This window comes from Martes martes (assembly GCF_963455335.1).
Source record: "Martes martes genome assembly, chromosome: 1".
NCBI classification, from domain to species: Eukaryota; Metazoa; Chordata; class Mammalia; order Carnivora; family Mustelidae; genus Martes; species Martes martes.
In genome coordinates, this window is record NC_137888.1 from 192,879,205 (window position 1) to 192,905,716 (window position 26,512).

Sequence of the window (26,512 nt, forward strand, 5' to 3'; positions counted from 1 at the left end):
GGCTGTACCACAGTTTAACCATTTACCAGTTAAAGGACATCTGGGTTGTTTTCAGTTTTGGGCTATTAGTAATACAGCTCCTATGAACAGTCATATATAGGTTTCTATATGGATGTAAGTTTTTATTTCTCTGAAGTAAATAATGAAAAGAATGTAATTCCTGGGTCACATGGTAATTGCATGCTAAAATTTTTAAAAACTAAAATTGTTTTCCCAAGTGATTGTGCCACTTCACATTCCCACCAGCAATGTACAAGGGATCCACTTTCTCTGTGTCCTCACCAGCATTGGATATTGTCACTACTTTTTATTTTATCCATTTGAATAGGTATATAGCAGTATTTCATTGGGGTTTTAATTTGCAGTTCTCTAATGGCTAATGATGTAGAACATTTTTGTGTGTGTTTATTTGCCATCTCTATATTTGCTTCAGCAAAATGTCTATTCATGTCTTTTATCTATTTTTGAATTATATTAGAAATTTTACTGTTGAGTACTTTAGTGTAGTTTAGTTCAATGTTCTTTTTTTTATTCCAGCACTATTTGTTGAAAAACCTATCTATCTTTACTGCATTGAATTGTTTTTGCTCCTCTATCAAACATCATTTGAGCATTCTCATGTATGTCTGTTTGTGTGTTCTCTTCTGTTCTAGTGACCTGTATGTCTATCCCTCTGCCGATATTACCCATGCTCGTTACTGTAACTATACAGTTGCCTTGATATTAGGTAGAGTGATTCTTTCCACTTCATTCTTCTTTGTCTGGATTGTTTTAGCTATTCTAGAATCTGTGTGTTTCCATATAAATTTTAGAATAAGTATGTCTATATCTTTAAAAAAAACTTGCTGAGATTTTGTTAGAATTACATTAAACTTGCACATCAATCTTGGAAAAGTTGACATACTATGTTTAGTCTTATAATCCATTGATACTCTGTTTATCTAAATTTTCTTTGATTTCTTTCATCAGAATTTTGCAATTTCCAGCATATAGATCTGGTGCATGTTTTTTGGTTGTTATTTTGGGATTTTTTCTTTTGTTTTTTAGAGAGAGAGAGAAAGTACATGTGCATGCAAGTAGGGAGAAAGGGTAGAGGGAGAGAGAGAAGCTTCAGCAGGGTCCATGCCCAGCACAGACCCCAGTACAGGGCTTGATCTCACAACCCTAAGATCATGACCTGAGCTGAAATCAAGAGTTGGACACTTAACAGACTGCGTCACTCAGGCACCCCCAGAAAACCTGTACCTGTTTTAACTTAATACTTAAATATTTCATTTTTTAGGGTGATTATAAATGGTATTTAGTTTTTTAATTATGGTTTCCACAGTCTACTATTATATAGAAGTGCAATTGATTTGTGTGTATTGATCTTTTATTCTGCAACCTTGTTGGACACATTTGTTAGTTCTAGGCTTTTTTTTGTTTTGTTTTTGTAGACTCCTCAGGATTTTCTGCATAGATAATTATTTCATTAACAAGTAATGACAGTTTTATTATTTTCTTTCCAATTGTTATGTCTTTTATTTCTTTTCCTTGCTAGTGCAGTGGCTAGAACTCCAAGAATTATGCTGAATAAGAGGGTTGAGAGAAAAATACCTTGTCTTGCTCCTGATGTTAGAGGAAAGCATTCAGTTTTCCACCATTAAGTACAATGGTAGCTGTGGATTATTTTTGGTAAATGTTCTTTATCATGTTAAAGAAGTTCCCCATATTTGACACATATATTTTGAAAAGCAATTTTTTATTTTTACAGTGATTAGGTATGCTATATGACATAGTTGAGTTTGGGAAAGGGAGATTATTCTTGATGGGCCTGATCTAATTAGGAAACCCTTAAAAGGGACTGGGCTATTCCTGAAGAGAAAGAGTCAAGTCATGAGAAAAATTTGATGTAAGGGACATTTTTCTATTGCTGGCTTTAAAGATTTGAGTGGGACATGAGACAAGAAATTCAACTGATCTCTAGGAGCTAGGAGTGGTAAGGAGAAGAGGGCCTCACATCTACAACTGTAGGGAACTGAATTCTATTCCAACTGCCTAAGCTTGGAAGAAGGTCTTGAGCTCCAGATGAGAATGCAGCCTGCCATATCTCAGTTTCAACCTTGTGAGGCCCTGAGTGGAGAAACCAGTCACACGATACTTCCTGCGTGGACTTCTGACCTACAGAACTTTCAGCTGTCAAGTTGGTGGCAATTTGTTACATAGTAATAGAAAATTAATGTAAAAATCCAGTAAGATAGTTTGGAACAGTGCTGAAATCAAAGCCTGTAGTGAATACTCTACTCCTGTGATTCAAATGGGACCCAGGTCTAGTCATTAAATTATGTTCATCCATGTACCTGTGGGTGCTGGTTGTATGCTAGGTGCTGTGTTCAGGCCTGGGGACACTCAGGAGAACGAGCCAAGGTTTTGTTTTGTTTTTTTACTGTTGAGGGTCTCATGGCCCACCTCATCTCAGGATAGCCCCCTCTAACAATTGTCGCATTATATTTGTACTCGACAATCACACTCACATTCTGGTAAAGAGTAAGCCATCTGCAATTCTTAGGTAAAGGTAACTTTTCTGAGCTTGAGTTAAATGGCCTGATTCTTTGGAAGTATGAGAGGACCAAGTATGTTACAGGAAACCATATTGATTGACATAATGATTACCTTTCTACAGTATAGTTCCATCTCTTCTTTTCTCCCTGTTGGCATCAAGTCCCATAATTATTTCCTGATCATATACTGTGTGTTTGAGAAGATACTGGCTCTGGTGGTTGGATCAAGGATGCATTAGACTCCATCTGATCAAGGCCAAATTGACATACAGAGAGGCCCCTACCTATTGCTCAAGGCTGATGGAACTTTGATGCAAGGGTCCTGAGGGCCTCGGGAAAGCGTTTGGAGTCTGGCTTGATGTGGGCTGATTGAAATTTGTCATAATTGATAGGTGTCCTCTGCAAAGCCAAGCCAGTAGGAGAATTCAGAGTAAAAAAAGTCTCCTTCTTTCATCTTTCCTCCTTGGAAATGCCCCAGAACTGTCCCTTACATCACAAGAAATTAGCCTGTTTGAGAACACTGCCCTGATTAGTTGAACGGGAATGAATTTACCTTGCTAATAGAGGTGGCTTTAGTGGCACGAACAAATGGTTGTGACTTTTTAGGGCCTAACAACTAATTTTGAGAGATGTAGAAACAAAATAATAATAACAAAATCATAAAATGCTACCCAAACACAAACACAAAACAAACAAACAAACAACCATACTGGACTTCCAAAACCCATAGGAACTTTATCAAAGAACAGTAATGAAATGAGCAACATTCAAGTGCATTGTGGGGTAGGGTGAGGTGGCAGGAATGACTGTTGACAGCTCTGGAGTCACTAACACTCAAACACTCCCTGGTGACCGGGGATTATAATCAGCATAAATCTAAATGAGTGTCAGGAGCAAAGCAGCCATGCCTGGAAGTGTGGCCTGAGTTAAAATTATTTTGGCTGAGGGTAGCTGCCACTGTAACTGCCACCAGAGGGCCCTGCCCTGCTCTGGACTTGTGCTTTGTAACTCTCCTTTGGAGGCTGGTTTACCAGCAACCGCTTGTTCCATGGGAGCAGAAGTATGCCCTATGCAGACTTTCCTTGGTTATAATTTTTTAAAAGTTCTTTTTTTTACATTAATAATTCATATTTGCAGCAAAAGTGCGAAGAAAAATAGAATAGATTACCTGAAATAACATGCCTAGAAACAAACACATTGTTAATATTTTGATATTTTTCCTTTGATGTTTCCTTCTAATCTTTTTGTTTTCTGTGAATATACATTTAAAAACCCACATATAGTTGGGATTGCATTGTATTTCCTATTTACTAGCTTGCTTTTCTCACTTGGGATTTCATGAACCTCTTTCCTTTACATTCAATCTTTCTACTTAGTGTTTAATATCTGTCCAACATCTCAACAATTGGATGCCTCTAATTTACTATCCAATTTCTTTGCAACACTTACACATACACATTATAATTTATTTAACTCACTTATGTGAAAGTTGAGTGTACATATGTGTGCCTATATGTATACATTTGTGTATATATATCCACACTAACAAAATTTTTATTCTGATTTTTATAAACAAGACTATGATGAACATGTCCTCAGAATAATTTCCTCTGGCAACATACATTATGATAGCATTAGAATAAATTCCTAAAGTGGAATCATGGATAAAATGGTAATTCATGAACTATAATGAAATTAAAGAAATTAAAAAGTTTTTCTCACATATTCAAAAGAGATAAACTTTCCACAAAGATTGAAATAATTTTTTAAGACTTTATTTATTATTTGAGAGAGGAAGAGAGAGGTGGGAAGGGGAAGTGGGGCACAGAGGGAGCAAGAGTCCTAAGCAGACTCGGCACTGAATGTGGAGCCTGAACGGGGCTCAATCTCACGATCCTGAGATTACCACCTGAGCCAAAACCAGGAGTCAGGCACTTAATTGACTGCACCACCCAGTCGCCCTAAAGATTGAAATAATTTCTAAACACTATTGGACAATAAAGTTGTAAAACTTAGATGCTCTGGCTCTTTCCAGTACAGTGGCTACTAGAATTGGCTATTTATATTTTAATTTTTTAAAATTTTACTTGTTTGAGAGAGAGAGAGCATGAGCACAAGCAGGAGCAGTGGCAGGCAGAGGGAGAAGCAGACTCCCTGCTGAGCAGAGAGCGCAATGTGGGACTCGATCCCAGGACCCTAGGGTCATGACCTGAGCTGAAGGCAGACGCTTAACCAACAGCCACCCAAGTGCCCTACGTTTTAGTTTTAATTAAGATTAAACTACATTGGAGCGCCTGGGTGGCTCAGTGGGTTAAAGCCTCTGCCTTTGGCTTAGGTCACGATCCCAGAGTCCTGGGATCAAGCCCCGCATCGGGCTCTCTGCTCAGCAGAGAGCCTGCTTCCTCCTCTCTCTCTGCCTGCCTGTCTGCCTACTTGTGATCTCTGTCAAATAAATAAATAAAATCTCTTAAAAATCCTATAAAAATTGTTTAAAAAATAAGATTAAACTACATTAAAAATTCAGTTTGCCAGTTGTACCAGTAACATCTCTAGTGCTCTGTAGCCACATGTAGTTAGTGACAGGTGTATAGGACAGAGCAAGTTAGAACCTTGCCATCATCATAGGAAGTTCTATTGAATATTACTGCTCTAATGTCTTAACGAGTTCCTTCATGGTTGTGTTTGGAATTCAGTTAAATTAAACTAAAATACGAACAACACATACTTGAGAGTGATTTATTTGGTTTGTTATTGATTCCGTAGTTAAAAATTTCACCTTTCCTTTGAAAATGAAAAATATGTATCTCTGAGAAATGGAAGAAAACCTGTCCTCTCCTAGGCTGAAGGCTAAGCACCGGTGTGTCAACTAACATCACTATTGATAATGATGATAGATTACTGCGTGCTTGCTGTGTGCCAGTGTGTAACTGCTGCACTCGTGGGTTCTTCACAAGGAGCCCAGGAGCTGCAATTATTATCCAGAGTTTACAGAAAACGAACTCATGTAAATGGAGGTCAAGAATCTTTTATGGAGTCACATAGCCTGCACATGGCTGGATCCTGATTGGGAACTAAGCCTTTTGGCTTCACAGTCCATAGTCTTAACCACTAGCTATCCTGTTTCCAAGAATTTCCTAGACTGTTAGGGAAAAGACTAGCTCTTTGCCATGCTGTGAACAGTGTACAGGCAAAGTAAAGAATGCTTCCCAATTGTTCAAGAAGTACCTACAGCAAACATACACAGAAGGTCACCTACACAGCCTTTTTGTCAAGGAGTTTCCACTGAGCCCAGTCTGATCTGGAATAAAGAGTGCTCAGGGCATTGTGGGGAGACTTTTATTCACTTGTGTTCCAACACTATTTGATTTAACAGAATCTAAGTCAGATGTATGTAGTTTATACATTTCTTCACAATCCATCTTCTATTGTGCTCTGAAGTTTTGTTAATAAGCCTGGGAAGAAAGGAAGGAAAAGGGGGAATTTAAAGTATAGTCAAAATCAAAGAGCTTGAGCCCAAACACACTCACTTGATGTGGGTATTTGTTTGCTGCTGAAGGATCAGAGGTGACATATTGAAGCAAATCTCCTAGATGCTTAAACTTTAGCGAGGAGGGAGCAAATCCCAAACACAATCTTGAGGGTGGTTAGGTCCAGGCAGAAAGCAGTCTGGGCATTTTCAGTTTCAACCTTTCCAAAAGGTGTCAGTCTAAGACAGCAGTGGGAAGGTGGGAAGGAGGTACAGATAGAAATGTCAGATAAGAGTAATTGGAAAAATAAGATTAGTAGCCCTCGTTTTAACAGATTCTTTGCCATAAGCATCACTGTCTGAGAAGTTCGAAGTTCTTGCTGTTGAGGAGGGAGGGTTTCAGCGTTTATCTTCACCCTCTGATCTCTGGGTGACCTTCTCTGTGCCCAAAGCAGACCTGGGCCAGTCCCAGCTATTCCCACAGGACCAATTCACATTCCAGTTTGGCTATAACCTGGGATATGGGGATTTCATTGGCTATGTGTTCTGGTGCAGACTGAAAACTACCGTCCTCTTGCACGCAGGATGAGTAAAGACAGAAAACCAGGATGGATGGTGAAGGCTAAGACCGAAGGGACCATGCATTTTTAAAACACGGTTTATAAAACTGTTTAAAAATTCCAAATCATTAACACAAAATAGCACTAACTCAATACTGACATATGATTTAAGAAAAAAATTGTTTTATCAAAATATTTGAAGATCAGTTCTTGCCAAGCAAGCCTCATGAAAAGCACAGGACGTTGCCACGTGTCAGGAAGAGACACGCAGAACCTGGAGTGGGGCTCTTGGCAGATAACTGAGAGAGAAGCTGGTTTTCAAATATTTAGTTAAACAACACAAATGTATGTGTAAGTTTAAGTCGACACATGTTAATGATTTAAGGTCTTAAACAGGTTTTTTATTTTATTGTTTTAAGGCTCCGCTGTTCACTTTAAAAGTTCCGAAAGTTTCTCCAGAGCTGGGTGTAAGCACTAGACTCTTTAGAAATTCATTTAACAGCTTCATTATTCTTAAAGTGTATGGAGTTATGAATTATTCAAATGCAATAGAACAGTCCTGGCAATTTAACCATTTTATAAGACAGTTTTTATGATCTGCCACATGGAATGACTTATAAAATCAGAAATGACACACAATCATTTAAGTGTTTTTTAAATTTGTGTGGCCTAATAGACATCTAGCTTGAAGAAACCTTTAATTATTATGTTCTATATTTGTAACAACAAGCTGATGTATTTTTTTTTAAAGATTTTATTTATTTATTTGACAGACAGATTACAAGTAGGCAAGAGAGGCAGCAGGGAGAGAGAGAGGAGGAAGCAGGCTCTCCACGGAGCAGAGAGCCCGATGCAGGGCTCGATCCCAGGACACTGGGATCATGACCTGAGCCGAAGGCAGAGGCTTTAACCCACTGAGCCACCCAGGCGCCCCCAAGCTGATGTATTTTAAAATGTAATCTTAGCTTTCTAGATAAGAGTATCAGAATTTCAGTTTTAATGTATTTGGGGACCTTTTAGGGAATTATTTTAAGTTGGAACATCTTGAGTCTTATAAAAGACTTCTGAGGTTGCTGTGAATTCTGTTTTCACTGAAGGTGGCATTTTAAGAATTAAACGGTTTTCTAAATTTTTCCCCCACAGGAAATATTATTGTCTGGTAAATTACCAATAGATATACCTCTGAAAGAAGCAAATGCTATGTTAAATCAAGTCAAATATGTTGATTTCCTACTGAGCTTCTCAAAAATGATTTTTGACTCATAATCATTGTGATTCTCCAAGTAGCAATTCTCTAATGCACAGGACCACAGGTCCCCACAGTCCCCACAGCACTCATTTTTTCCTTTCTCTTCCACAAGCTACTCCATTGAACTGATTTAGGGAGGTGGACCATGGGGTCTAGGGCAGGACTGGGTCTTGTTTCACTCTTGCTCATTACTCAGTACTTTTCTTTAATAGCTTAAAAAAATTGATTGATTTGAGAGAGACAGGGAAATAGAGAGTGGGGAGAGGGACAGAGGGAGAGAGAGAGAAATCCTCAAGCAGACTCTGCTGAGCACAGAGCCTGATGTGGAACTGGATCCTAGGACCCTGAAATCACGATCCAAGCCAAAATCAAGCATCGAGAGCTTAACTGATTGAGCCACCCAGGCATCCCTAGCCTTTTTTTTTTTTAAATCACAATTGTGATTAAATAGTTTTTTGATTTAAACTTATCTGCCAAACCAGAAAGCTTCTGAGGATGAGCCTACCACAAGTGTCCAGCAGAGTGCCTGACACATAGGAGATGCCCTGTGAAGTGGTGACAAAGGAGGAGGAAGTTCATATTTCCCAGGTCCCAGGGCAGAGCATGTGGAATGCAGTGTAGGATTAAAAGCTCCTTGCTTATACTCCAGATCAAAGCTTGGGACATTTTTATTGTGCCATCCTGAAACTCACAGTTTCTGGGTGCTGTTAGTGGCTGCTGGGCTGGCAGTGAATGTAGGGCCCCCTTGCATTCAGGAGCTGGGTAACTGAGCCCCCTCATCTCCATACCAAGGAGAAGGTGCTTGAGGCAAACAGAGAGCAAGACCTTGAAGGGTGTTTGGTGAGGATGGCAAGGTAACCATTGATTTATGGGGTAGGAAAGTATCAGGTTCGGACTCACACTTCATCTGTCATTTCACTAAGTGAGTCAAAGGATGGTGTTTCAGAATCACGCCTTTGCATTCCCCTTCCTGCCATCCTGCATGTACTTACTGAGTCAAGGGCTGAAGGGGCTTCCAAAGAGGATGGAGGTGTGGTCCTTGCCCTCCAGGGGATTACGATCCAGTTGTAGCAACTTAGCATCCATGTGAAAAGTTGTGCAGAAATGTGAAGTGGTGTTTAATTAAATGGTAGAAAGTCAAGAGTAGACAGTAAGAATTGGTGCTTGGTACTTAGGTTGGATGGAGGTAATGTGGCTAGGAACCCCTCCCAGGGACAAGGGTAACTGTCATAGACACTTCCAGGGTGTCCAGCAGAAAGGGCTGGATGCTTTATGTGTATTGTTTCCCTTTATGCTTGTGCCAATGCTGTGCAGTAGTTTCTGTCTCCTCCCCATTTTATAGGGGAGGATCTGCAAGCTTAGAGAAAGGTCAGTAATGTCCAGGGATCCTACGCTAGGCTTCACTTTTGAATCACTTAGGAATCATCTGCATCTTTAATAAAATACAAAAGCCTGACTCCCACCCTCCAGCATTTTGATTTAATTGGTGGAGATGCAACCATGGCATCAGAATTCTTTCCAAAGGATTCTAATGTACAACCAGGTTTAAGAAACACTGTGTTAAGCTTGGCCTCAGGTCATAGAGATCCTATTGGGAAACCAAAACTTGATCCAGGTATGTGCTTTTCCAGCTTTTAATCACTGTACCCTTCCTGCCATCCTGCAGCTCTTTATTGAGTATGGATACTGGAAGGAGTCAGGGCTGTGAAGGAATCCAGGGTTCTGTGACAGACTTTAAAGGTGGGGTGATTTTGGTAACTGGAGGGGGGTCATTGTGGGGCAATCCAGGGCTGTGCATGTGTATGTGTGTTTGTGTATGCATGCATATGCATTTGCAGATAGGTGACAAGAAGCACAATATTTGAATTCAGTAATAAGCAAACATGAAATGGGTTGAATACTTACCAGGCACTGTATAAATAAGAGCTGACATTTCTATGGCACCAAGTCCTAGGCATTGTTTTCAGAGGGTCACAGATGTTAACCCATTGAATCTTTACAAAAACCCTGGGAGCTAAGTTCTGTTATTGCTCTCCCATCACACATGAGGGAACCTGAGCCTTAGTGAACTTTTGTAACTCACTGAGAGTGGCACAGATTGTAAGTGGTAAGCTAGCTCCCAAATTCTGTTTTGTAACCACTATGCTGTGCTGCCTCTTCTGTTTTCATATTTGCCAGTGTCTGCACTAAGAACTGTACACTCACTGCTTCATTTGATACTTGCAGTAACCCTTATGAGATGTACTATTGTCCAGATGAGAAAATTCAGACCCTTTCCCAGGTTCTTTGACTAATACATGGTGAAACAGGTGTTGTTAGTACAGTCTGGCTTCATAATCATGCTCTAATCATTCTCAGAATTTTAAAATGTTAATTTCTTTCAAAAAATTCAAAATCCTGAGTAGAATTCTACATGTCAAACAGAAGTAGAACAACTCCCTGTGAGTGTGGGATGGTGGAAAAGTTCTCTGCTGATTCACACTCCTTGTCCCATGCCAGTGACCTATTTATCAGCCCTTAGATGCACTCGGGAACATCTGGTGCTCAAGGAACACATTTTGAAAACTACTACTGTTGGTAATTGGGAGCTCTGTTGGAGCTAGGCCAGTGATATTTTTAACAAAATATTGGTGGTTTAGGTATAGTGTCTTGGCAGTAGAGATAAGTTATGACAGTGAATCCTATGGGACATCTTTGAATCCCAGACCCATAGGGCCCAGTTTAAATATACTTTCAAACACACATAGTCAAAACAGCTGAAAAAAATCAAAAGGGTAGTCTAATTCTTCAATTTGTGTCTTAGGAAAACATTGAAGGGGCCCCAGGAATAGCTCCTCTCAACTTTTTCCTCCTTCCCCTTTTCTTCACAATTTCCTTTTCCTGCCCTTAAAACAAAAACCTGTCTCTCTCCCCAGTCTCAGGGCTCATTTTTCCTCCTTCCCTTCTGACTTCTTTCTCCCACTTTCTATTACATAGATCATCATAGCCTGTGCTTCAAAGTTCTGTACCTTTACACTTGGTTTCTCAAGTTCACTTTGCTATCCATTGGCTAATTCCATGTCCTAAAATCCAGGAATGGACGTAACTGAGAGAGACACTATGATGGGGAGAAGCTGATCAAGCAAAACCATGTCCTTATTTAGGATAGGGGATACAGGCAAAGGCTAGGAATACACACACACACACACACACACACTCACAAAATTATTTTCAACCCCATCAGAAATCTGGGAGAGAAAGGGACCTAAGCTTAAGTTGTCAATAGTAATGATAGAAAAGAATGATGGGGATGCCTAGGTGGCTCAGTCAGTTAAGGGTCTGCCTTCAGCTCAGGTCATGATCCCAGGGTTCTGGGGTTGAGCCATACGTCAGGCTCACTCCTCAGTGGGGAGTCTGCTTCTCCCTCTCCTCCCACCCCCACTTGTACTCTCTCACATTCTCTCAAATAAATAAATAAAATCTTAAAAAAAAAAAAGAATGTTGGATCTGAGAAGTATTTCCAAAATAGAGCTATAAGACTTGATGATGAATAGAAAATAAAAGAGGAAGGAGAGGAGACAGATGAGGTTCTAAGGTCTTAAACATGAGTAACTGAGTAAAGGTCAGGGTGTTGGACCTGTAGATGTGTTAGGGAGTGTAGGTAGTGACAGATTGGGATAGCAAGGAGTGGGTGGTAGGGATTTGGTTTAGGTGGGTGTATATAGATCATGAGTTTGCTTTTGGTTATCTTACATTTAAAGTGATATTGGACATCCAAACGGAAGTGATCAACAGGTGGTTAGGTATATGTGAAAGAGGTCAAGGTAATAAAAGATAAAGTTTGAAAGCTATCTGTATATAGGTGAGAAGTGTGGAGACAGACCTCATTTTCCTGCTAAGAATCTATATGGATGAAGAAAACGTCTCTAGGACAGAGTAATAAGAGGAAGAATCCAATTATAGACTGTAGGAAGATGAAGAATTTACTAAAGAAATACGGGAACTAGGTTTTCAGTCTAAAAGAGACCTTTATAGAACTCAAGGGAAGAGTTGGTTTTAGGAAAATGGTGGATGGAACCCTACTTACCCATTAAACTGTGTTTACAAATGACTATTTAATGACAAGGGGAAAATTCTCATGATACATTTATTGAGAACTATTTAGAAAATTGTGTATAGTATCCCAGTCTCTCTCTCTCTCTCTCTCTCTCTCACACACACACACACACACACACACACACACACAGGGTAGGGGGAGAGAGAGAGAGAGACAAGGAGAAATTTTAACCAAATCTGTATAGTGTTTATTTCCAGGTGGTAGGATTTTGGGTGATCTTAATGAAAAAGAATGTCATTATTCAATCTTAAATAAAAAGAGAAATTTTAAATTTTTATATCTGTGTCTTTTATAATTTGTATGATGAGTGTACTTTATTCTCATCAGAAGAAAAATCATTTTATTAACATCAGGTAGAAGAAGAATAAATAATATATATAAATATACATATTATTTATATATATATAAATAATATATAGGCTACATCATCTCATTTAATGCCCATAAATATGGAACAGAATAAGCAGTATGGTCCCCTGTTTCCTGGTAAGGAAAGTGACTCTGAAAGAGATATAGGAGCTTGTGTGAGTCACATAGTAAGTGATGGAGCTGAGATTCTAATCTGGTGTTTTTTAAGGCACAAGATACATATACACAGTCAGCTAAAATGTTATGTCAAGTGAGGGAAAGAAGTTGGCTGTGCAAACAGTACATTAAGAAAAGACATGTGGGGGGCGCCTGGGTGGCTCAGTGGCTTAGGCATCTACCTTCAGCTCAGGTCATGATCTTAGGGTCCTGGAATTGAGTTCTTTGTCAGGCACCCTGCTCAGCAGGGAGTCTGTCTGTATCTCTCCCTCTACCCCTCCCTCTGCTCATGTTTTCCCTCTCTCTAATCAATAAACAAAATCTTAAAAAAAAAAAAAGACATGTGGCAAGAAGGAAGGTACCAATGGCTTGCAAGTGTAGCGTTTCCACGGGATAGCAAAAGTGAAAAGCAATTTTCTTTCTTGATGAGAGGGGACTGGTAGGGAGATGGAGGCAGATTTGGGGCACTTGTTAATAAGTGTACGGTTTAGCAGTCAAGACAGCCCAGGCCAGGCTGGGGTAACAGCCAGACAGTCCATCATCTCATGGTGTAGTTGTTACAAGAAAGATTTATACCTTACGTATGTGATGTGGGTTGACCTTGAACTTCACTGTGGTCACTGGGAGACTCAGGCTGAAGGAGACATCATCTGAAACACACTTCTGTTATCACAGGGAAAAGGGAAGGTTGGGCTTAAGTACTAGCACTTAAATGCTTCTACCTGAAAATGACAATGATTTTATTGACCAAAGCCTCACCCCAATTAAAACAGAGTGGGGAAGTGTGGCCCTACCATGTGCCCCTACAGAGGAGAACTGGAATATTGTTAATCCACCCTAATGGCCACGACAAGAGGGAAAACATTTCTTGTTTTTTAATGGTCCTGCTTTGGTAGCGAAGGAAATAGTTTTCAGAACTCTAGGTGTTTAACCCGGAAGTATCATGGTCATCAGTAGGAAACTGAGACTCAAAGAAGCGAGTGATCATTAGTACAAAGTCAGAGAGAGAAACAGTGGCTGTGTGAAGACTAGAACTATGTATCTGAGCCCAGTGACCCCAGTGGTCCTCAGTATACAATACTTACTGGCCCGGGTATGTGAATTTGGAGGAGTCGTAGGCCTTGGCCTGAGAAACTACTGGAGGCTCTGCTTACTAGGTGTTGAGAATAGCAGTCTTACCTCATATTAGGAGTTACTGATGCTAGAAGCCAATGACATCTCCATCAGTAAAAACTCTGGACCATATTTCTTAGGCGCCCAGGTTTTTGCATGTGGTTATTACTGAAATGACCAGGGAAGACTGCAAGTCATTAAACTCTAAAGTGTAATCTTAAAGTTGGGTTAATATAAAACTAGCTGGGGCTGGCCCCAAGCAGTAAAGTGGTGTGTGAACTAAGCACTGGGAAAGCCAGTTGAGTGGCTCTATATCTGTGGATTACAGACAGGTCAGCGTCAACTTAATGAGAGAAGGATTTAGCAAGTGAGAATCCTGGATAGTCTCCCTCTTCTCTGAGATCAATAGTGCATTTGGAATAGAGAGCAATTTACGAAAGGAAATGGGGTCATGAGGACACAGTCCATCCCATGGAGGGTTAGGCAAACTGAATCTGAGTTGGCACTTGGAATGACCATAATTCTGATCTTTTTTTTACGCTGCTATCAAAAATAGGCGGGGGGGAAGAGGAGGAAAAATACCTGTTTCAGGCTCACCAAGCATTGCTTTGTAAAAGGGCTGCTAGTCATATTTATAATATTCTATAAATTTATATAAGATATAAATATTACAATTGCTTTTAAAATTTTGTATATTTCTAAAGTTAAATAATACCATTTATTCTACAATTAGGCAGGTGTGGTTCTGGGACTTTCATGGTTAACCTTCATATTCCTTGCTTTTTAAACTGTTTTTGGTTTTGGCTTTGATTTACATTATATGGTCATCAAATTCCTCTTTTTATCAGGGAAAAATGGAGGGTTTTCTGCATCTTAAAAGCATATAATTTACCTTGGATGTGAACTATAATGCTTATTCTGAAAAAATTCCATGTAAAACTGAAGAAATTGTGTAGAAAGTCTTTATGAATTGGAACCTAACATGTCATTGACACATTTTGAAGGGTGTTCTGTTGACTTTAGTGATGGATGATCCCATTCTGCCAAGTTCAGCTGGAAGTGGGAGGGTGGCTTAGAAACCCAAATATCAACCCTGGAATCTAGAAACTTCCTGGAATCATGGTTTTAAATCAGCAGGGTGGATGCGGCCTGCATCTGTGCAAAGGATGGCATTTCACTGGCTCACTCCACAGAAGTCTCTGGAACAGAACCGTAAACACCAGCTCTCTTTGTTGTGTGTTGGCTTTTAAAAGCCCCCAATGGTTTAGGGAGAATAAGGCCTGCCGTGGGGCTCCCTGGTCCAATTTTTTGGGACCTGGCTAAAAATCCTAGATATCTGATAGTCTGGCTTATTTCTATGGTGTATTAGCACCCTATAAAAGTTACATGTCATTTATTTCAAGTTTAGAACCCTCTCAAACTTCAGGGGCAAACCAAACTTGAACCTTTTGTGGCTGGAATTCTGTTTACCTTGCTTCCTGAATGTGAGTCAGGGAGGTGAGGTGAGAGGGGGGCTCCGGAGGCCCCTTGGACATCAAATTGCTTTTGCCAAACAACACTTTGATAGGTTAAAACATGAATGAATCTGAAACACGTAGATTAACTTCCTGTCAGAATACTCTGGGGCCTACACACAAAAGTATATTGTGCTGGGCAAATGCATTTTGAGCGTTGCCTTCCGCCAACTATGAGGCAGTATCTGAGATTTTTGCCAAACACAGGTTGAAGTTGGGTCAAGCCAGTTACCTTCCACTACTGATAAATATATTAAATAGTTTCTATAAAGATTATTGGATAATCCAATTGAATGAGGACTTGTGTTGAAACATTTATCTTCAACCAGTGACAAAGAAAGATTGGACTCTAAGATACAGTGCCCAGTTCAAGGATGGCTATGATTCCTTTGTGTCTATCAGAACACAGGCTAGCAAGGAAGGCCTGGTGCTTGAATGAAGGAGAAATAATACACCATGTTCCCTGTGCCTTTCAGATAGAGGAACTGATGAGTGCATTGGAGAAGACCAGACAGGAACTGGATGCCACCAAGGCACGCCTGGCCTCCACGCAGCAGTCTCTAGCTGAAAAAGAAGCCCATTTGGCCAACCTCCGGATAGAAAGGAGAAAACAGCTGGAGGAGATCCTGGAGATGAAGTGAGTGCCCATTTTTGTTTTCCTGGTTTTTCTTTTCTAACTTTTCTTCAGGGATGGGGAAGGGAAGGCTAGAAAAGACAAAGATTTTGAAGAAAGAATAATTTACCCAACACTTAACTATTCATTTCCGTGACTATGCTTCTTATTTTTTTTTAAGTTATAGCTTCCATGTCCCAATTTGCACATTTTTCATATCTGTTATTAAAAAAAAAATCCAGCATTAAATTTTGTGCGTCTGTGTTTTGCGGACGGCGCTGTTATTCTTAGATTTGTCTCAGAGGTCTGAGCTGGCGAAGAGACAGAAGCCTCGTTAAGCACAATAGTAATTTGAGTGCTGCTCAGAGCTAAGTGGAAACTTTTCTGAGGAGATATTTCCTAATTGTGACTATAACTTTGCTAATTATATTCTTTTCACATGTGTACAATGCGTAGCTTGTGTTGGCTTTCATAGAGTCTCAAGGTTGGCACCTCTTTGTTTAGAAAGCAAGGACTCCGATTTGCTGGGCTGATAAAAACAGACTTGGAAATCCCCCTGCTACCTCTTCCCCCTCACCCCAGGGTAGGGTAGGTGAGCGGTAGGGGGAGACAGGAACCAGTCTCTTTCTTTGATTTAATCAATAAAGTGTGACCTCATGCTGGGCAATGATACTTCCTGTGGTCCTGTGACACACCCATCTCCACCTAGCTCTTATTTCATTCTTAAAACAAAATAATATCACCATGGAAGAACATAGGAAAGAAAATTACTCAAAGATTTTAGAAATAATCACTTGGCTGTGGATCTGTTCCTAAAGAAGTAGGCAAGAAGCAGCATCTCTCTCTATAAGTTAAGATGAAATAATCACTAAGATATAATTTAACTTCCTTCCACAGTAAGGGAAACGTACATAATTATAGCATTTTAAGCCTGTAACATAGACTTTGAAATTGGTGGCTAGGTATGGAAGCATGACCTTATCCTGACCCCATAAGTCTTACACATGGTTAACATTAAACCCAGAAAGCTTAGATCATGGAAAATATGGAATGAAATATTTTGAAGGATTTAATAATGAGGACAAAACTTTTATTCCTTGTCAACTACCTCAGTTTCTCCAAGACCAAAGAATAAGTAGTTTTTTTAATGCCTAAACTTGCTTTTTTCCTAATAAAATAATATATAATAAAAACAGATATTATTATCCTCAGTTTAGAAGTGAGGAAACTGAGATTCAGAGAGATTTCAAGTAATTTGCTTAAGGCCATCTGGCCAGGATTAAAACTGAAATCTACATCAAGCTCCCTTTCTACTGTCTTATTTTCTTGTGGAGCTTATGTGCATTCCACCAAGCCTGAAACTTTCATCAGTTTGACTCACTGTGGTTATCATAATGCCTAGAACAGTGCCCAGCATATGGTAAACGGTCAATAATTGTTTATTGAATGAGTGAATAGATTGAATGCAAAGACTGGATTTTATGTAGTTAAGAGGAAGAGTATTTCAAACATCTGTGACATTACCATCTTGATCAATAATTTATTAACAATAGCAGTACATTGATTCCTTCAGACTTTTTATTCTTTTCCATTCACCAGCCCCACTTCTGCCCCCTTGTGTGTTGTGATGTGTGAAGTTCAGCCTAGTTTCTGTCATTGTTCTCCAGCTATCTCCAAGTTAACTCTGTATCTCTTGGAGTGATTTATTATGGCTTTTTAAGGAAATGTCCATTACTTCTTGTTTATAAAAAGGACATATACTTTCAGCATTTTGAGAGAGCGAGTAACAGTGAAGCACACTGATTTGGGAGTCATCAGATCTGGGTTGGAATCCTGTTGCTTCCACTTGGCAGCTGTGTGATTTAGGGGAAATGACCTTAACATTGCTGGCCCTTCTGTTTCCTTCTATAACGACTTTCGTGGAGTGTTTGAGAGGAGAGCCACTCAGGAGGGCTTGGCACACAGAAAATGATATATGTGTGTAAATGACGCTATCAGCCAATGAAAATATGTCATTTGTTTAGTATACTTTGTGAAGAGTATCATTTATCTAAAATTTGGATTTATTTTTCTTAAACATATAAACCTTTTCCGTGTGTATGTTTTCCCACTTAATTTCATGATTTCAGATAGCACCTAACTAAGACCTCTTTTGGTGAATTGCCACATTATTGCTCAAGTGCTTAATCTTCTGCCACTGCAAAATAAATACAGAATTCTTCTGTTAATTCCTTTGGTAAAAGTAACAAAGCCCTGCTTCATTGAGCCCAATATGGACCCTATTCACTATTTAACTGGCCCAGAAGCCCCACTTATGGGCTCCTTCCCAGGACTATGGGGACACAGGTATGGGGAATTATATTGACCAAAAATCCCAATTAGATTCAGGAGCCTCCTGGGCTGTTCAAGTCAACCAACTGGTTTGATCAATCCTGATTTTTAAGCTGAGTTGACATATTGGTTACTGGACATTAACTGAGTCAACATAAGTTAGTGGAAAAACTCAGATGGGGTATATCCCTGTCAGTATTTACTATCACTTGTGACAAGCATTATTGGGTCTCTCTCTCTCTCTTTTTTTTAAGGTTTTACTTATTTGAGAGCAAAAGTGAGAGAGAGAGAGAGCGTGCGTGCATCAGTAGGGGTAGGGGAAAGGGAAGTGGACTCTCCCACGGAGCAGGGAGACTGACACAGGCTCGATTACAGGACCCCGGGATCATGACCTGAGTCGAAGGCAGATGCTTAACTGACTGAGCCACCCAGGCACCCTATTGGTTTTCTTTCAACTTGGCAGGCATCCTGTAAGCAATTTCAGGCAAAGTCTATCTATTCCCAATCCGTGTAGGAAGGGAGAGGTTGTATGGTTTTAGAGGATGCAGGGGTGGGGCCATGAGTCAGGAGAAAGGAGCTGGGATATGTTAACTTACCCATAATATTGAAGGAGATCACTACCTGGTTACCTCAGTTTTCCCTTCAGTAACATGGAGGTGATAATAACTGCTTTGCCTACTCTATAGAATTGTTGTACAGACAGGATTTTTTTTTTAAGTACTGCACTGAAAATGAATATAGATCAGCATATGTGAAAGTGCTTTGAAACATAAAAGGGGCTTTTGAAATGAAAGGTGGTGTCTGTTAAATTCGTTGTAAAATCAAATGGCACAGAGTTTTAAAATTGGAAAGCAGCTGGGTCCAGCCTCCCAGCGTGCCTAAACCAGACTCCCATCCACAAAATTACTAATACGGAATTCACCAGGCCCTGGTGAACACCATTCCCACTGGAAGTCATGGGCGCTTGCAGGTACCTCACTGGTACTTATATGGAACCGAAATGGCTTTCCGTGTAATATTCCCACTTGTCTTGGTTTTTCTTTTAATGTTTTGCCAATATAAAGAATGTTTTGATAAACATTCTGCTGTTCTATTTTATTAACTTAATTTTAAGTAATTATAAATTGATATGCAGTTATAAGAAATCATTTATCATTTATAAGTTATAAGAAATCATTTTCCTCAATAGTAACATTTTGAATAATTATAAATTATAGCATAGGATCACACCAAGAAATGGATATTGGTACAATTTACCGACTTTATTCAGATTTCTCTGGGTTTAAATGCACTTGTTTTGTGTATGTATTTAGTTGTATGCAATTTTATCACATGTGTAAATTTGTGTAACCACTGTCAAAGTCAAGATATAGAATTATTCCATCATTACAAAGATCCCTTGTGCTACCTTTTGATAACTACCCCCACAACCCAGCTGTTTCATTTATAACCAGAGTTTTGTTTTGTGTTTTATCATTTTAGGACATGTGCCATAAACATCTACATTTTTCCCTCCCATTCTCCTGGATCAGTGCAGGAAATTATCTTCTTAGTTTAAATTTAGACTGAATTTAGAATGAGAAAATACTGCTTGATACCTCTAATTTAAAGATTTCTCATGAGTTGGTTTTATTTTATTTATAGTGTAATTTCTTTTTAGTATTGGATATCTAGAACCTGTCATGTGGTAGGCATTTTATAAACTTTTGAGGAATGAAAGGATGAATTAGCACAAAAATTCATATTCGTTGAGTACCTACTATGTGGCAAGGATTGTTCTAAGTGAACAAACAGAAAAATCCCACCTTATCAAGCTTGCACTTTAGTAAAATGAGTGGAGGAAATGAATGAACTAATAAGCAAGTAAATGAATAGATAGATGAGAAAAATATTTTTTTTTCTATAACCAAGGAAATTTGGAATCCCACTTAGAAAGCTATTCCAAAGGTAAGGACACTTGTAGGTCTTTGGAATAAAGAGGAACATGGAAAATTCAGTGTAATTTCCTAGACTGAGAACCCTTTTAGGGACCTAGGTCAGAGGAGAGCCTTTGACTGTATTTCACATAGGATTCTTCCTCCCAACACCTCCCCATTTAGTTTGGTTCTTATTGGTTAGTGTCCTAATTGCCTGTCATTATTCTGACACTGGAAGGAACTGACAGTCCCCAACCTGCATTTTCTTCCTTTTTTTCCTTTTAAAGATTTATTTATTTGATAGAGAGAGTGCACACCAGTGGGGGCGAGGCAGAGGGAGAGAGAGAAAATCTCAAGCAGACTCTCCACTGAGCGTGGAGCCTGATGTGGGGCTCAATGTCAGGAGCCTAAGATCATGACCTGAGTAGAAACCAGAAGTCAGCTGCTGTATGGACTGAGCCACCTAGGTGCCCCAACCCTGTATTCTCATAGAAGAGCACTATATTCACTTTCCTTTGTGTTTAAGGTTATTCTTTTTTTTTTTTTTAAGATTTTATTTATTTATTTGACAGAGATCACAAATAGGCAGAGAGGCAGGCAGAGAGAGAGGGGGAAGCAGGCTTCCCGCCAAGCAGAGAGCCCGATGTGGGGCTTGATCCCAGGACCCTGGGATCATGACCCGAGTCGAAGGCAGAGGCTTTAACCCACTGAGCCACCCAGGCGCCCCTATAAGATTATTCTTTTACTTAAAAAAAATATTTAAAACCTCTTGCTACAACATTTCCTGATGCTTTATCTTTGTTACATTTGCTCCTATTTAAAAGGAATTTTATTAAAATAATACTTAGAACATCATTCTATATGTTTGGTTTTATTAATGCTGGTTAATAAGCTTACATTTCAATAACCAAAGCTTAATTATTTAATTTGTGACAGGTGAACTTGATATCTGTGGCTAAAAGGAATTGAAGGCCATGAGATATAGTACTTAAAATCTATCTGTGTGTGCCTGCTCAGAAGATTTAAACTAGCATAGTAATTTAATAGGCAGATAGGCAGGCTGACTGATAAGTTCAATTTGGTATTAAATACAGAATGAATAGGGTTTTGAGAGCTGGTTAATAGTTACATGATTTAAAGTGTGTATTTCAGACTTCTTGTGGTGATTTCTGGTGCTTGTGTTACATAAAGATTTTTAACAAAACCTCTATATTTTTAACTCATCTGATGATGTAAGATCCATCTTAATTTACTCAGTATTGTTGCATTTTAGGCATCTTCTCCAGATAGCCTCAAAAGCCTTTGTGTATACTAAGCTATTTTAGGAAGTTTATAGTGAGGTAAGGCAGCAGCTTACTCCAAGGCATTATCCTGTTGGCTTCTTTGATCTAGGATCCTTTTTGAGAGAGCTACTCATTAGGTAAGTACCCTTCAAAGGAGAGGCAGAGTGCAGAAAATGATAAAATCAGTTTATTCTTTATTTCATGCCAGCATGAGAAAAGACAAATCACATTTCTTTAGAGAGGAATCCTAAGTGCCTGGCAATTTGGACAGGATAAATGAAGCCTGGGAGAGGAGTTTTGAAGGCATCCATTACTTAAAATTAATAAACTCAGTTGCACCATCTTACAAAGATGCTATGGGGATTTAATGAAATTATGCACTTAAGAAAAAGTGATTTTTAAGCGGCAAAACATCATATATGTATGTGCATATGTATGTATGTGTGTGAGTGGATATGTAATGTTATGTTGCATGTTAATATGTTAGGTAAACATATAGTTCACATATACTGATCCTATCTTCAAATTTCAAATTAGCCCTAATGCTTTCAACATTTTGGGGGGAAGCTACAGTAAAATCCTTTCTGTATCTAATGGTCTGTTTAGAAAAACTTCAACATGTCCAATTTAAAAAATATTAAATACCCATGGTAATGTGTTGTAGAATGTCCTAATTTGTCTGGTTGTTTCTATTTACCACCCGCTCAGTGAATCAGCTAGTACACTGATGAAGCTCATCACAGCTTTCCAGGTTACCTGCACTGATTGAGGACAGAGAGAGGGAAAATAAATGTCATAAAGAACTGCTTATCCAACATCGATTGTGGTTTGTGCTTCAGACAGTCACAGAAATGCTTATCACTCATGATTTCTGTTTGTCTCTTGTAACCCTGAAGTTGGTGTGTTAGTGCCTTTAGTGGAAAAGACCTGCTGTACACAAAGCTTACAGTGCATAAGTAAAACCTAACTGCAATGAAAATAACTTTAGAATAGTGGAGCGGTCTAATTAACTTTAGATGCAAGGAACAGAAAACCTCACATTCCAGAAGCTCATACAAGTAGTCGTGTAGTCACTGGGGACCTCCGCTTCTCCTGTCTTGATGCTTTGCCATTCTCAGCATATGGCTTTCACCCCGATGCAAGATTTTTGTCTTAGCTGCAACCATCCTGTCCACATTCCAGTCAGAAGAAAGGAGAAAGGAGGAAGGAAGACTCTGTAGCCTTTGAAGGCAACTCCCAAGGTGTGTCAGCAATTCCTGTGCTAGCAAAAAAATACCTGTTCTGCTTGCTATGGAGGGAATTTCCATCCCCAGGTAGGGGATGATCACCGTGCTTCCAATGAAGAATTCTAGCCATAAACACTAAACAAATGACCTGAAATGTGGATGACACTTAGGAGATGCCGAAATCTACTTTGTGCTTCCCTTGAGAAACTGTGTTTAAATGTAGAAACTTGCCAAAAGCCAAAAATGACTGCTTGGTTTAGGACACAGTCTTCGCTAATAGGACCACAATAGAATTTTTCTGTAGTTTTATACATTGTGTTATTTTTCTTAAAACTCTTTAGATGTAAAATGTATTAGTCAAGCAGAAACATGTTTCACAAATCATTACAGGGAAAAATTACTGGTTAAATGCATGTCGGGTAGAATCAAGAACCCTTCACTCTCCCTGCCTCAAGGAATATATTATCTCTGATTCACATGCCTTCAGAGAATTAAACTAGCCTAGACATATATACTATTCAGTGCATGCAAGACTTTGGGTGATGGAATTAATATTACCAGTAAACTTTTATTAAGTGCTCATTACTTGTCAGGCAGGGGCACCTCCTGTGAGCTAGGGAATGTTATTGTCCCCACTACGTAGATGCAGAAACTGAGTCCCAGACACCTGGAACTCAAATGCAAGTCTGTTTAACACTATAGTCCATGATCATTACCACTGAGCACACCGTCTCTGAGTGAAGAACTTAGATGTCATTGTTAAGAATTTTAAGTGTAGGAGTTGCAGGACTGGTTTTGATTAAATAGTAGAAGGCAATAGAAAGATGGGTGCTTCTTCCAACTTGCTTCTGGGGTGCAGGACAGCAGGCTGGAATGATGTTCGGAGGGAGGAAATAGGGAGAGAGCTAGTTGGAAGAGGCCTTTGAAGTCAGCTTCCTTATCTTAAAACAAAATAAGGGACACACTGTCTTCTCACCAAAAACATGCACTGTATGTATAGTTTTAATAGTGAAAAATGTCAGTCAAAAGGGCCCTTGGCCTGGTGGTTTTTAATGGAAATACAAACATTTTCTGAGCTAAAGTGGTGTAATCTTTCAGCTTAAATAATCATAATCAGCAGTTAAATAATCTGAATGCTTGTGAATTGTAGAGCTTAAATAATTCCAGCCACCATACTTTATGTTATCTCCATCCTCACAGCAGCTCCATGGGGTCTAGGGAAGGTCAACCATTAAGAACAGGGAAAGAGAAATGTACAGATCTTCCAATCTCATAAAGCATGGCAAGTCAAAGGGGACAGTTGTGGTCCTTCTCCCAATCCAAGAGCAACATCCTGTTGGAGGAATTTTTTAAGTACTTGATCTAATGCTTGTGGGGGGTGCTGCCAGGTGTAGCCTCAGGAGGCAATGGATGGGACAGCTACATCACACAAAGAGAAACCAAGGGCCAGAAGTACAGCCAGGGTCATGCATCAGATCCTGCAACGAGAATTCTCTGGTCCAGTGAGCAGGGCTCTTGGGACTTGAGTTCACAGCCTGAATCTGCAAGTTATAGCTGAGTGAGCTGAGGCCAGCCTGACCCACTCTCTCCCATTGTGAACAGAGCTTTGGACTCAGATGACCCCATTAGTGGTCTGATTCTCTAAGCAGTGGGTTTCAGCATGGGGTTAATATTGCCCCCTAGGGGACATTCGGCAAAGTCTGGAGACATTTTTGGTTGTAGCAATTAGAGGGTAGTTGCTACTGGCGTCTAGTGCGTAGAGACCAGAGATGCTGCTAAACATCCTACGGTGCACAGGACAGCCTCTATAACATTATAGAATGATCCACCTCTACATGCCAATAGTGAGCATTGAGAAACCCATAACTAGCCTCCCTTTTTAAAGAATGTGTATTTAAATTTGGGAAGAGAGAAAAGCTTTATAGGGTCTCATCTCTGATTTAATTTTACTTCTTTTCTTTTCTTTTTTTTTTTTTTTAAAGATTTTTCTTTATTTATTTGACAGACAGAGATCACAAGTAGGCAGAGAGTCAGGCAGAGAGAGAGAGGGAAGCAGGCTTCCCGCTGGGCAGAGAGCCCGATGTGGGACTCGATCCCAGGACCCTGAGATCATGACCTGAGCCGAAGGCAGAGGCTTAGCCCACTGAGCCACCCAGGCGCCCTAATTTAACTTATTTTCAAAGGGGACTCACACAGGATATGTTTTCCCCATTCAGGATCATGATCTTGACCCAGAGGGCTTGGTGGCCTGGGGATTTTCTGTTTTGTGTAAATGACTTTGAATTCTTGACTCTGGCTTGCTTTCTTGGGACTGTAGACCAGCTCACCATGGAGGTTCATGCCAGTGGAATTGGCACAGGTCTCAGATCCAAATGCCCAGGAGACTGTGGTCCCTATAAATATAAATTCTCACTAAGATACAAAAGACCTGATCCATCCATGCCAATTGGTCAACAGACCGTGCAATCCTTCTAGCTCTGGTGTTCCATCATTTCTTAACCTATGGCTGTCTTTTGTTCCCCCATTTGCCCAACTGTAAATTGAAGGTATGAAATTGGATATTTCTCAATGGGCTAGTCCTCTAGTCAGCTCTATAAATTGATGCCCCTTTCTCTCCACCTTTGTTTCTCCCTTCTATTTCTTCCCTCCATTACCACATCCCTCTGGGTCGCTAGGTCTTTTGCTAGGGAACACTTCTTGCAATGGTTGTTTAGGGCAAAAAGGATAAAAGGAGATGTGGACACTGCAAAGGTGAAAGAATGTATGTCAGAGTAGAGACTAAGGGCATCAGTGGAAAATAGACTGTTGCTCAAATGTCAGCTGCCTGCCAGAACTGTGAAGGGCAGGACTTGGAAGGACTCCCAACTTAGAAGGATTTCTGCCTTCTTGTAGTATCTTCTTGGCATAGGTAAAATGTAGTCCAGATATGATCGGGGAAGCCTCAACCCTAAGATATGGAGGGTGAACAGGTAAATATCAAGATCCTCATGCTCACTGGAAGAGGACATCACAAAGGCTCCAAGTCAGTGAAGACATATAGGGTTATAGGGCAAGGCATTGTATGGAGGTGGGGAAGGCTTTGAATATTCTGGATCCCTGGAAAGCATTTAATACAAGTGTGTTGAAGGAATGAAGGAATGCTGATGAAAGTTACACTCTGCCTCCTGCTAGCTGCCTCTTCCTCCTTTCCCTCTACCTTGGCCGCTCCTGCCTTCTCTTCCACCCAGCCTCCCCTTTCTTTTCCTTTTCCTCTTCCTTCTTTCCTTTACTTCTAACCACCATCCTTTCTCCTCTCCCTTCTTCCCCCTCCCTTTCCTACCCATGTTCTGGTACCCTACAAAATGCTGAGGTTCAAAATATATTCTGGATTTTCTCAGCATAATGGTTATCTTGCTAGATTCTAATTTTGACTGTTAGGGAAGGAAGCAGACCAAGCACCAGGGAAGGAGTGTGTGTGTGTGTGTGTGTGTGTGTGTGTGTGTGTGTGTATATATATACATGTGCATACATTTTTGGGGGAGATAAGGGCCTGGCTCTGGCAATCTTGCCTGGAGAATGAGATGCTGAGAGGAGACTACTCAGTTCACCAGCAGCAAAACAATTGAGAACTCTCGCCTGAAGCCAAGCCGCCAATCAAGTATGGCCGAGGTCTTTGGTTTTCCAGTCACGGCATTTGGGAACCAACGGATTGTGAAAATTGAAGTGCAGTATTTGACTTGATCTTTGGGTTAAGCCAATATCCCTGGGATCTTAATTCGAACCTGCAGAAGGCTGTGGCCAACTTTGAGAATCTGTTATTACTCATACCCTGCACTTCGCTTACTTGGAGAGAATTGCAGAGGGCACTGGAGCTAGTGCCAGCATGCAGTTATGATAAAAGTTAAATTGCTGTCTTTCCATTCTGTTTTGAAATTGGTGTTTGTGTGTTCACTTCATGAGCCCTGAGCTTGGAGCTTCTTTCTCCTCTTGGCTCTATCTCTGGAAGTTTTCTTGGAAAACTTTCCCTTTGATGCATTTCTAAGACTTCCATCATCCAAGGCTTTATTCTAAGGCAACATGGGGTTTGGTAGGCCAACCTCA

At 39.9% G+C, this 26,512-nt stretch overlaps 1 protein-coding gene across 1 annotated transcript in view; it reads left to right on the forward strand.

The window, feature by feature from the left end:
- ERC2 (ELKS/RAB6-interacting/CAST family member 2) overlaps positions 1–26,512 on the forward strand; it is a gene marked incomplete at both ends in the record, with an annotated part of 911,416 nt that overhangs the window by 537,995 nt on the left and 346,909 nt on the right. The window contains one exon of the mRNA XM_080828630.1: positions 15,540–15,700. Within this exon, the coding sequence (XP_080684756.1) occupies positions 15,540–15,700 (161 nt within the window). The remainder of the gene's footprint in view (positions 1–15,539; positions 15,701–26,512) is intronic.